General features: G+C 41.0%; 1 protein-coding gene across 1 annotated transcript in view; it reads left to right on the top strand.

Moving 5' to 3' along the window:
* ZWILCH (zwilch kinetochore protein) overlaps positions 1–13,324 on the top strand; it is a 96,433-nt gene that overhangs the window by 68,643 nt on the left and 14,466 nt on the right. The window contains exons 9-15 of the mRNA XM_081337297.1: positions 381–474; positions 773–825; positions 1,337–1,433; positions 1,904–1,983; positions 11,592–11,748; positions 12,224–12,252; positions 12,959–13,095. Of these exons, the coding sequence (XP_081193423.1) occupies positions 381–474; positions 773–825; positions 1,337–1,433; positions 1,904–1,983; positions 11,592–11,748; positions 12,224–12,252; positions 12,959–13,095 (647 nt within the window). The remainder of the gene's footprint in view (positions 1–380; positions 475–772; positions 826–1,336; positions 1,434–1,903; positions 1,984–11,591; positions 11,749–12,223; positions 12,253–12,958; positions 13,096–13,324) is intronic.

A 13,324-nucleotide genomic window follows, 5' to 3' on the forward strand; every position in this document is an offset into this window, starting at 1 on the left:
ATTTTATTTATTTTAATTCCATTTATATCCCGCCCTTCTCCGAAGACTCAGGGCGGCTTACAAGCTTAGCAATAAATCGTTAAATATGCTTTAAACAAATGCTTTTAACATGTTAACACTTGAATGTCTTGGTAATTTCAGTAGCATTTTTTTATTTTGTGTGTGTGTGTGTGTGTGTGTGTGTGTGTGTGTGTGTGTGCGTACATCTGGGCACATAAGTATATGTAATATATTCTACTCAAGAGCAAACCCCCTTAATTGGATCAGTGTACTTCTGAGGCAGCAGCCTGTATTAAATAGCCATGTATAACATTGTGTGTTGTACTCTGCTGTATTAAGCCATGATGTTAGACTTGTTTGTTTTTTATTGATGGTATTAGAGTTTGGCTGAAATCTTGAAGAATGGACTAATAAAATGGCCAAAGGCCCCAGGAAGAAAATCTGCTGTTGAATTAGTACAGAAACTTTTGAAAGGTAATGCTAAGTATTTTGGAAATAATTCCCTTGAAGTCTTAACTGAGTGTGGCTGAGTTTGCATTGCACACTTAGTTTGCAGAGTAAATTAGAGTGGCTGAATTCACACAGCACATTAATCCCAAATGGAAAACCCCTCATGTGAGCCAGTATGTGGCATGGAGACAAGTGTGCCATGTCATCATAAATTGATGTGTTCAGGAAATGTTCCTTCCAGCCAATGTTTCATGAGAGCAAAGTATGTTCTATTACATTAAAGCTGATGGCCATAGTACGTAGCTTTCTTTTTTTCTTTTAGATTTAAAAGATGAAGTAGATGGACTGAAGTCACAAAATGATGATGATACTGAGGTATTTTGTAAAATAGTGAATGGGAAAAATATTCCCATACAACTCTAGTTTGACATAATAGTTTATCTTGGATGCAAACTGCAAACTGTTTCATTACTGAAGCTTTTAGTGAGTTTTCCCCCAACCAGAATGGCAAAAACAGCAGACATCCTTTTGGAAAACCTATTTCCAAGCTTAATACAAATAGTCATTTAGCGACTGCCTTGTGCAGTGACCATTCAGTTACTCAACCGCTCTAAACTTAAATGGAATGCTGGCAGAAATTATATTAAAAGTGTCAATCACACTTTGTTGGCAAGTGGATGGTGAAAGTGTGTATATTTCCTGCCACCTTAATAGCTTATTTTAAATGCACTTTATTATTTTCAACCATTTAAAATTCTATTTCTTGTTTACTTATTAATGTAAATAATGTGGTTATAAATTTCTTTGAATTGTGACATTTAAATAACTAAAATGGTAGTAAATCCAGTTTCATTTTGAAATACTTTTCCTTTTGCTGAATCTCCAGGATAACACTGCTGCAGTCATTGGTTCTATGAATACACTTTTTAGTCAGCGTGGAGACCTTGATTTCCTTGAACTGCTGTGGTGTAATATATGGAGAAGTATGTATGTTTCTAGATTCTGCATCTCAAAACATTTTGAGATGCTCAGTCTTTAAGGGAACCAGTGAAGGAATTTTATGAATTCACCTGGTCTACATTAATTTAAGGGACGCGGTGGCTCAGTGGGTTAGGATGCTGAGCTTGTCAGAAGGTCGGCAGTTTGGCGGGTCGAATCCCGAGTGCCGCGTAACAGAGTGAGCGCCTGTTACTCGTCCCAGCTTCTGCCAACCTAGCAGTTCGAAAGCACGTAAAAATGCAAGTAGAAAAATAGGGACCACTACGGTGGGAAGGTAACAGCGTTCCGTGCGCCTTTGGCGTCTAGTCATGCCGGCCACATGACCACGGAGACGTTCTCGGACAAGTGCTGGCTCTTCGGCTTTGAAACGGAGATGAGCACCGGCCCCTAGAGTCGGAAACGACTAGCACGCATGGCTTACTGCTTTATTTAATACTTGACTTTTCCTCCAAAGACGTGGCTTCGCATGAGGAACTGGTGAATTGTTTTTCATTGGTAATAAGAGCCCTTCAGCATGGAGCATTGCAGACGTGGGTGAGTAGGAGTAATGAACCTGGAATGCCAAGGTAGAGCCACCCTGTACGATTCCGATCTGACTCAGATCAAGAATTACAGACCTATTTCACTACTTAATGTGGATTATAAAATTTTCACTTCAATAATGGCAGAGAGATTGAAGAAATATTTGGTTGAATTTATACACCCGGACCAAAACGGCTTTTTACCAAAGAGACAAATTAAAAACAACTTAAGAATGATAATAGATATACTGGAATACTATGAATTACATCCAGGGAAACAAATGGCATTAATATTTTTAGATGCTCAGAAGGCTTTTGATAATCTTTCATGGCAGTTTCTAATTTATCAACTGCAAGCAATGGATTTCGGACAGAACTTCATAAATATGGTAAAAACAATATATAGTAAACAAACTGCCAAAGTAATGGTGAACGGAGATTGTACTGAAAATTTTGAAATAAGGAAAGGCACAAGGCAAGGATGTCCTCTGTCCCCTCTGCTATTCATTTTTACTTTGGAAGTTTTAAATCGAAATATAAGACAAGATACAGAAATTAGAGGTTTGGAGTTGAAAGGTGAAACATATAAATTACAAGCATTTGCTGATGATTTGGTATTCATTTTGGAAGATCCTTTGAAGATGATTCCAAAATTGTGGAAGAAATTGGAACAAGGTGAAGTAGCGGGATTAAAAATTAATAAGGAAAAACTAAAATAGTGAAAAATGTTACGGATAAGCAAAAAAATTGAATATCAGAGGTGACAGAAGTACAGATAGTGAAAAAGGTAAAATATTTGTGTATATATCAGCCAAATGTTCAACATTAAAAGGAGACAACTATATAAGACTATTGAAACAAATAAAGTTAGACCTGGAAAAATGGAGGAATTTAAAATTGTCCTTACTAGGAAGGATAGCTATAATTAAAATAAATATATTGCCTAAGATTTTATTTTTGTTTCAGACAATTCCGATAAAACCTGGGGGACTTTTTTTAAAAGATTTGGACTCTTTAGTTTTGAAGTTTATTTGGCAGGGAAAAAAAACTAGAATAAAAAAGAAAACTTTGCAAGATACTAAAGAAAATGGGGGTTTTGGTTTACCTGAGTGGACTTTGTATTATCAAGCATCAGTATTGACATGGGTGAAAGAATGGATAATGCTTAGGAATAAAAGGTTGTTATGCTTGGAGGGACATGACTTACAGTTGGGATGGCACACGTTTTTATGGTATGGGAAAAACAAAATTCATAGATATTTTCAAAACCACTGTATTGGAAATGCTTTGATAACTGTATGGGAAAAAATCAAAATGAAAATATATGTAAAAATTCTAGGGTGGTTATCAACAATTGAAGCTTTTTCACATGTAAACTTGTTAGATTTTGAAAAAACGTGGACATATAAAGATATTTTAAATATTGATGGGACATTAAAATCAAAGCAAGAACTGGAACATCAGGGTATCAACATGTCATGGTGGGTACGTTTACAAATACAAAATAGATATGAAAAAGATATGAAAATGTATGGATTTTATAAAGAACAAAACGTGTTTGATAAGATATTACTAACTTCTGATGAGAAATTAATTAAAAAATTGTATACCCGTATTTTCCGGCGTATAAGACGACTGGGCGTATAAGACGACCCCCTACATTTCCTATTAAATTATAGGGTTTGGGCTATACTCGGCGTAAAAGACTACCCCTCTTCCAACGGACACCAAATAAAAATTAAAAAAACATCAGGTTTGATTTTAATATGGTAATTTTAATTCAAATGCTTATGACATGCAGGTACTTAGTAGGAAAACTGTCACTTATAAACATAAGGCTGTTTGTCATCAAACATGTAAACATAAAACAGTGCAAATGGATTAAACTTCCTAATTCACTCTAAAGCTTTCCCTGCACAGACCAAATGGGAGATCCGCTCCAGGTTTTCCAGCCAGCCCGCCCAGTTCCTGAGTCAAATGTGTCCTTAAAGCTAAGCCGCTGCTCTGGCTGCTGCATTCCCCACCTGCCTTTCAAGTTGGGATAGACTGCAGCTGCTCTTCAACTTTAGAAGGAAAGACGCCCAGACCCCAGTCTGTAAAAAATCACAGACTGCAGCTTCTTCTCCAATTGGTCCTGCTTTCCCTGCACAGACCAAATGGGAGATCCGCTCCAGGTTTTCCAGCCGGCCTTGTCCCTAAAGTTTCAGCACCCGGCGTATAAGACGACCCCTGACTTTTGAGAAGATTTTCATGGGTTAAAAAGTCATCTTATACGCCAGAAAATATGGTAATTTTTTGTTAACTTTAGAGATGGAAAGTGAACAAATTAAGGGGACAATGACAAGATGGGCGGAGAATTTTGGTTATACTATAGAGTTAGAAGAATGGCAAAAATTATGGGAGAGAAATTACAAATTGACAATGTCAACTGCATATAAAGAAAATCTGTATAAAATGTTTTATAGATGGCATTTACCTCCAGCCAGATTGGCAAAAATGTTTAAAAATGTATCAGGCAAATGTTGGAAATGTAAACATAATATAGGTACATATTATCATATTTGGTGGACATGTGATAAAGTAAAAGCTTATTGGAGAAAAATACATGCTTGGCTAGAAAATATATTAGGAGAACATGTAGCATTTAATCCCAAATTATTTTTATTAGGTATATTACCAGAAAAGACTGATAAACAAAATACATACAGTACTTGGTTCTGCATATCATAACTGCAGCAAGAATAAGCTATGCACAATGCTGGAAAAATGAACAAGTACCATCAGAAGAAGAGCTAATAAAGAAGATATTGGAATGCGCAGAGATGGACAGATTAACAGACTAAAAAACAAAGAAGAAACAATATTGTGAAAGCTGGAATTTATTTTATAAATGGTTGGAAAAAAGAACGAAAGAGTGAAATTTGTATATGTATTAATGAATTATGAACTCAACCTGCTACCACGAGGGGTCCAGGTGCTTTCTTAGGGGGAGGTCTTAAAGTGGAGGTTCAAAAAGATTTCAGCAAGCTACAATGGAACACTGGGTGAATTTTCCCCAAAAGTCTGGGTAGTTTCAATTTTACTGTGCCCAGGTTGATGATTTTCACAATGGGGAAAGGCCCCAAAAATTTCGGTCCCAATTTCTTATTGGGTAGTTTAAGGCGTAAGTATTTGGTCGACAAGTAGACCTTTTCCCCAAATTGGAATGTTCTTTGTGGAGCTCTCTTTTTTCAGCTTGCTTTTTGTAGGTCTCAAAAGTCTTTTTTAAGGCCACCTTTGTATTTTTCCAAACTTCTTCCCAACCCCTCACTCAATGATCAAGAGTCTGGGAAGCGGAGGGTAACTTGAGGGTATTCCGGTATGGGGTTGAACTCTTTCCCTATGGCTACACGGAAAGGAGTGTAGCCGGTGCTGCTATGTACTGAATTATTGTAAGCCACCTCTGCGAAAGGGAGGAGGTCGGTCCAGTTTGTTTGTTGGTAAGAGACGTAGCATCTAAGGTATTGTTCCACCATTTTGTTGGCGGATACTGCGGCTCCATTAGTAGCTGGGTGAAAAGCAATTGATAGGCCTTGAGATGATTCAATTAATTTAAGAACTTTTCTCCAAAATTTCGCTGTGAACTGCACCCCTCTGTCCGAAATTATTCGCTTAGGGGCGCCATGTAGTCAATAGATACGTTTTAGCAACAACCTAGTCAGTCGTTGAGCCGTTGGAAGTCCTTTGCAGGTGATAAAGTTAGCCTGTTTTGAAAATAGGTCTATCGCAGTCTAAATGACAGTATTTCCTCTACTGGTAGGTCTATTATAAAGTCCATAGCTATTTCTTCCCGTGGTTGAGAAGGTTCGGCCACCGGTTGCAGTAACCCAGGGGTCTTTCTTGGGATTCTTTTCATGGTGGCACATACAGTACAGCTCTTGACATAGTTTTTTACATCTTGTTTTAGTCCCGGCCACCAAAATTGCCGGCGAGTGAGATGTAGAGTTTTTAGATATCCAAAATGTCCAGCCTGTTTGACATCATGGCTGTGTTTGAGGGCATTAAGACGAAGAGCTTCAGGCAAGTACAATTTTCCCCCTTGTAAGCCAGACCATCCCTGCATGTTAGGGATGTCTGTCTTTAAACCATTGAACAGTGAGGAGTTCTCATTTTATTTTCTTTACCCCGGGGTCATCAGGATTAGGGGTCCTGCGAGGTGTGAGTTGGGCTGCAATTTGTGGACCGGGGATAATTGCCTCATGAACTTCTTTGTGTTCACTTTTGTACTGTGGCAATCGGGAAAGTGCATCAGCTAAGAAGTTTTTTCTTCCTAGTATGTACTTTAGAGTAAAGTTAAAATGGTTGAAGTACTGTGCCCATCGTACTTGTTTTGGGGACAGTTTGCGGTGAGTTTTTAGTGCCTCTAAATTTTTGCCATCTGTCCATACTTCAAAAGGCACCTTGCTCCCTTCTAAGTAGTGCCGCCAGTTTAATAGCCCCCACCTAATAGCGAAGGCCTCCTTCTCCCAGACTGTCCATCTTCTCTCGCTTTCAGTAAATTTCTGAAGAGGTGTAAGCACAAGGTTGCAGGACCCCACTTTTATTCTTTTGCAATAACAACGCTCCGACTGCCACTTTGCTGATGTATGCCTGAATTACAAAGGGCTCCCCTAGGACCGGCTCAGCCGCAAATAGTCTTTAAATTCTCAAAAGCTGTCTGAAAACTCATAGTCCATGCTAGCGGCTGGCCAGGTTGCGGTTTTCCCCCTCACTTGCCCGTTTTGAGTAGTTCTGTAAGAGGTAGAGCAATCTCAGGAAAAGAGGGAATAAATTGACAGTAGAAGTTGGTTTTTACTTTGGCTGGCTCCATTTCGATACCCTCATTGGAAATTCTATAGCCAAGATAATCTAATCGGGTTTGGTGAAATTCACATTTTGACAATTTGACATAAAGTTCAGTAGTTTCTTTAACTTTTCTCTGACCAGTTTTGTATGATCAGTCATATTCGTGCTGTATATCAGGATGTCATACACTCCTTTGTATAGGTGTTCATGTAGGACCTCATTAATCAACCGCATAAATACGGCTGGGACCCCCTGCAGTCCAAATGGCCTGACTTTGAATTGGTAGCTCCCCAAGGGGCAGTTGAAGGCTGTCTTCCACTCATCCCCTTCCTTTATTCTTACCCGGTAATATGCTTCTCTCAGGTCTAACTTGGTGAAGACGCTCCCCTTCGCCAGGTGGGTTAGCAAGTCTTTCAGGAGGGGGAGAGGGTATTTATTTTCCACACTCACAGCGTTTAGGCCTGTATAGTCCATGCAGAGACGTAGAGACCCATCTTTTTTCTCTTTGGACAACACAGGGGCTCCCACAGTAGCCTTGGCCCGTTCGATGAATCCCCTTGCTAGGTTTGTATCCACATATCGCTGCATCTCCTCCATTTCAAAGGGGGACATAGCATACATTCTTGGTCAGGGGAGTTTGGCCCCTGGTAACAGTTCAATGGAACAATCATTGGGATGGTGAGGAGGCAAGGTACCACATTCTTTCTCACTAAACGCCTCTGCTAAGTCCTGGTAGTCGCTGGGGATGAGCGGCTCTCCAGGTAAGGCCGTAAGGCAGCCATGTGCACTTGTTTATTGGGTGGGCTAAAATCCCCTGTAACATTTGTTGAATCAGTGGGGGGATCGGGCCCTGTGGGTAATCTCACAGTTCTCATTCCTTTTTCCCACCAGATAATATAATAATAATAATAATAATAATAATAATAATAATAATAATAATAATAATAATAATAATAATAATAATAATAATAATAATAATAATAAAGTTGGAAGGGACCTTGGAGGTCATCTAGTCCAACCCCCTGCTCAGGCAGGAAACCTTATTCCATTTCAGGCAAATGACTGTCCAGTCTCTTCTTAAAAACCTCCAGTGTTGGAGCATTCACCACCTCTGGAGGCAGGTTGGCTTCCATTTTTCTAGCCAGGCTAGTCCTAGGATCACAGTCTCAGACATCTTTGGAGCTACCAGGAAGCGAATAAACTCTCAGTGCTTGCCTCTTTCCAGGCGTAAGGGCTCGAACCTCATAGGTTTGGAGAGCAGCTTAGCCCGTATGCCCAGTCTCAAGGCACATGACAGGTTAATGATGCATCGGGAGCAGCCGGTATCAAGTAGCACTTTCAGGTCTACTTGTGCCTCTGACTTAGGGATTATGAGTTTAACAGGCAATTAAAAAAGGTAGGATGTGTCGACTCACCTTCGGGTCATTCTCCCGTTCGTTGTCGCTGTCAAAACCGGGTAAAGTGGCGGTGGGTCCGGTCGGTGGACCAGCGTCCTCCTGTGTGGACAATGTAACCTGGGTAACGGGCTCCTGGGTGGCCCAGTTGGACTTTTCTCTCGATGGCTGCTATGCGGGTTTATTCCTTGTTGGATCTGGTCTTCTCTGCTGTTGTGGGTAAGGAACTGGGCAGTTCGCTGCTTGATGTCCCTGCTGTCCACATCGAAAGCACTTGATTGACGGACCTGTAGGTGGTTTAGGTCTTTCGGCAGTAGCAGTCGTTGTGGGTTTTCTGGGTGGTGGTAGCCATCTGGATCCTGGTTTTGGCGCAGTTTCAGGTGGGGGAGGCTTTTTATAGTGGGCGAGCTGGACATCTAATTTCACCACTGCCTGATACCATTCATGAAGCTGGTCGGGTACAGCTCGGTAGATACATGCCTGAGAAAGGTGGTCGTCTAAGCCTTCTCTAAAAAGATGAATTATTGATTGCTCAGGCCATCTCTCTATCCAACCTGCCATCTTTCGAAACTCCCGCACGTACTCTAGGACAGGCCGGCCGGCTTGCTTTATCTTGTGGATTTGTTCTTCTGCTTTGAGGGCAATGGATGGGTCCTCAAATCTTTCCCTCAGCCCCAGGAGCAAAAGGTGAGGGTCCTTCAATTCAGGGGCCTGCTTGTTATATAAATTGTTCATTCAGATGCTTCTCCCTCTAAGTTGGATGCAATCACATTGACCATCATACCCGGGTCCGGGTAAGAGTGACCCCAGCGATTCAAGTGAGAGCGTATTTGGTTGAGGAAAAAAATCAGTTTCTCTGGGTCCCCATCGAAGGTTGCTCTGAAGGGTGGGCTCATCATTGCTTGCTGGGGCCCCTATTGCTGGCCCCACCCTGGTTGTTGGTTCAACAGCTGCTGGGGCCCCCACTGCTGTTGTGCCCCCAGTTGCTGCTGGCCCCCTCCTGGTTGTTGATTCACCGGCTGCCAGGCCCCCCACTCCTGTTGTTGAGTCTCCATTTGCTGCTGGCCCCACTCTGGTCGCTGATTTAATGGCTGCCAGGCCCCCCCCCCCCCCGCTGCTGGCCCCACTGGTCCTGCTGTACGTTCAGGGTTGGGGTCCTGCTGCTGCCACCCTTGCTGTTGTCCTCCCACCAGCTCCTGATCTCCAGGCTTCTGCACCACCCCCAACTGTTGCAAGGCTTCTATTAGCTGGGGCAAGCTCAGAGGTAGTTGGCCTTTCACTTGTGGGGGCTTCCCAACCTCCCATTGCTGCAGAGGCCCCAGGCTGGGGTCATCTGTCTCTATGGGTCTGGAAGGCTTGGCAGGGGACTCCTGGGTCTGGCAGGCAGTCTGATGTGCAGACAGGATTTTCCACTCACCCGAGTATTCAATCTCAGCTGGCCTGGCTGCTCCCCACTGGTCTGGGGAATATGATGTGCAGGATTCTCTTTGTTGTCATCCCACCTTTGCCTTTGAAGCCCTTGGGGATGGCAAGGCTGCTCAGAGGCACTTGGAGTCTCCATTGGGCTTAATCCATTCCGACGACTAGACCAATTCTCCTGGTTGTTTGGGTCTAGCTCCTAGCTGGGAGGATTGCTGAAACTCTTTCCCTGCCGGCTTTTTTGCTGGCCCTTCCCCCACTGGGGTGGCTGCTGGTGCTGGGGAGCTGACTTCAGGCAATTTTACTCCCTCCATTATGGGGTCTTCCCCAACTCTGCCAGACTGCCTCCCAAACTTGGAGACAACAACTGGAGGTCGGGACTCCCTAATTAGTTTAAAAAGTAAGTGTGGATTCCAGCTTGATGTCAAGTTTCTGATGTATGGGCTTTTCAACTGACTCTGAGGCATTACCTTAAAAGTCCTTTACCTTTAAAAGTCCTTCAATATCTTCATTAATGATTTGGATGAGGGGATAGATGGGGAACTCATCAAATTTGCAGACGACACCAAGCTGGCAGGAATAGCCAATACTCCAGAAGATAGGCTTAAGATACAGAAGGATCTGGACAGACTCGAACAATGGGCACTATCTAACAAAATGAAATTCAATTGTGAAAAAAGTAAGGTTCTACATTTAGGCAGGAAAAATCAAATACATAGGTATAGTATAGGTGGTACCTTGCTCAGTAGTAGTAACTGTGAGGGATCTCGGAGTCTTAGTAGACAATCACTTCAATATGAGCCAGCAGTGTGCTGCAGCTGCCAAAAAAGCCAACACAGTGCTAGGCTGCATTAACAGAGGGATAGAATCAAGATCAAGTGAAGTACTAATACCACTTTACAATGCTTTGGTAAGGCCACACCTGGAATACTGCATCCAGTTTTGGTCACCACTATGTAAAAAAGATGTCGAGACTCTAGAAAGGGTACAGAGAAGAGCAACAAAGATGATTAGGGGGCTGGAGGCTAAAACATATAGGGAACGGTTGCTGGAATTGGGTATGTGTAGTTTAATGAAGAGAAGGGTGAGGGGTGACATGATAGCAGTGTTCCAATATCTCAGGGGCTACCACAAAGAAGAGGGAGTCAAGCTATTCTCCAAAGCACCTGAAAGCAGGACAAGAAGCAACGGATTTTTTTATTATTATTATTATTATTATTATTATTATTATTATTATTATTATTATTATTATTATTATTATTATTATTATTATTATTATTATTATCCTAATACACCGGCAAATGCTTGCTCGAAGGAAGCTGGAATCTGATATCTCTGCCCCTTGCACAATATATTAAAACACAATTCTCCACCTTTCTAATTTTGTCATTAATCATATTCTCCAATTAATTTAAAGAATCAGTTTCCCTTCTGTTAGAAAATCCACCAAGGTCTTCTCTAGTTAGAGATGGCCTTGAAGGTACAATCCAACTCTTCCCCCCCTCCCAACCTTAAACTCAGTCTCTTAAAGCAATACACAAGTTTAACATATGAAATGGCTACTTCTTCATCTCTTGTCAAGCAATAACATTCGATGTTAGCAGCGTTGACACCACAACCATGTGATTAAAGCCCTGTTTTATAATCTGATGTCTTGCATTTCCCCACACAATAATCTTCCCTCTTTCAGGGGATTTGCTATTTGAGGCTTGGGCAGAATAATTCACTCCTTCCCTCTGGTCTCACTTTCTGATTTTCTTCCAAAGTGAGTTTAACATGAGACTGCAATTCCTGGGGATGATTATTGGCAACTATATTTTGGTTGAATGGTGGGAGCAGGAAGCTTATTTTGCAATTTAAAATGTGTAATTTATGTAGTCTTTGGAATTAGATTTATTTAAAATGGTTATGTTGAGACATTTCAGGCTATATACTGTATTTATAGAACAGGAGTATCTAAGTAAAATATATGCTGTCTCTGTAGATTCATCAAGAAAGTAACAGCTTACTGAGCAAATTGATCAAGCAATCTTACCATGGAAAGATGGAAACAGTTTCTCTTGATGGAGATTCTCCCATGCAAATGCTTCTAGAAATAGGCGTGGATAAAATGAAGAGAGACTATATCAGCTATTTTGTGGGTATGTTGTGGGCCATCCATCCTGATTTTGGGTAGTTGTGTCCCAATGATTTATCTTTTTCTGTGTAAAAAACATACTAGCATCTTGTCAACTAATACAAGTTGCTAATATCTGTTTTGGTGGGCAAATGGTGAGCAAATTACTTATCAGACATCAAACTATTGATTTAATTTACAAACTAACAAATAGAGACTTTCTGAACAAATTTGATGATCTGACATTGCCAAATCCCTCCCCACAGCCACTTTCAACTTGCCAACCTCTGAACTATGGAAGGTAAAACTTTAGCTTTCTCCTAGTTCCAGTTTTTCTTTCATTTTTTCAGATGGTCCCGATAATGCAAACATGGAGGCAAATGTCATTCTCTCTAGCTTCTGGTTTTCTAATTTTGTAGTAAATAAATCAAGGCTTTCCTTGCAGCTTTTAATATTTATTTTGTATGAAATTGTGATACAAATTATGTTTTATGTTTCAGGCAAAGAACTTGCTATGTGCACTCACTTGGTAAGTCATACTCCCCACTTTCCAAATAATATATAAATAGTCCTTGAGTTAGGACCACAACTGGGACCAAAATTTACATTGTTAAACAAAGTGATTGTTAAATGAGTCACATCCGATTGGGAGGGGAGGGAGGGAGGTGTTGGGGTGGGTTGGGAAGAGGGGAGGGGGTTGGGAGGGGTTTTGTTTTGTTAAAGATAAAATGTACTGAAAAACTTTTCAATAAAAAAGTGATTGTTAAATGAGTCACATCCGATTTTATGACCTCTTTTGCCACAGTCATTAAGTGAATCACATGATTTTAATTCAATCCAGGCTCCCCCATTGACTGCTTGTTGGAAGCTAGCTAGGAAGGGTGCAAATAACAATCACATGACTCTGGAACTCTGCAAATGTCAATAAACACCTGCTAGTTGCCAAGTGCCTGGATTTAGGTCACATGACCGTGGAGATGATGCAAAAAACAGTCATAAGTCACTTTTTTCCATTGTAACCTTGAACGGTCACTAAACAAATCACGGACTACCTGTACTGGAGAGTTGAATAGCAACAGATGTCTGGTGTGGAGGGCATTGGGGAGATACTTTCTGGATTTTTGCAGCTGACATAACATTATTTACTCAATGCTTAAGGAAAGTCAGTGTTTGGTTCTGGATTAGGGATGCTGTCAATAGCTCCTGATGCTTGTTCTGTGTTATCTCTTTCAAAGGATTACTTCATGTCCACTTCAGTAGATCTTCAGGAACAGGTTCATCGTATTCAGAAACTACATCACATGTTGGAAATTGTGGACAACTGCTTGGATCTCATTAAATTAGAACATGAGAACCTCATCTTTCTGACACAGTAATTGCTTGCCAGCAACTTTTTCTTAAGGAGCAAGAATAAGAGGGTTCCTCGAATAAATGTGATGTTTGGGGTGGTTTTGCTTTACAAAGTTGTGGAAAAAGTGCAGCTTCTACGCTTCTTTCTGCATTGGGAGAAGAAAGGCTAAAGGAATATTTCAGCAGTATGGGAAACACCCATAAATTGATAGCTACTAAATTATTTTGATCTTTTAGGAGTGGCATTTCAT

Source organism: Vipera berus (assembly GCF_964194415.1).
Source record: "Vipera berus genome assembly, chromosome: 12".
NCBI lineage: Eukaryota > Metazoa > Chordata > Lepidosauria > Squamata > Viperidae > Vipera > Vipera berus.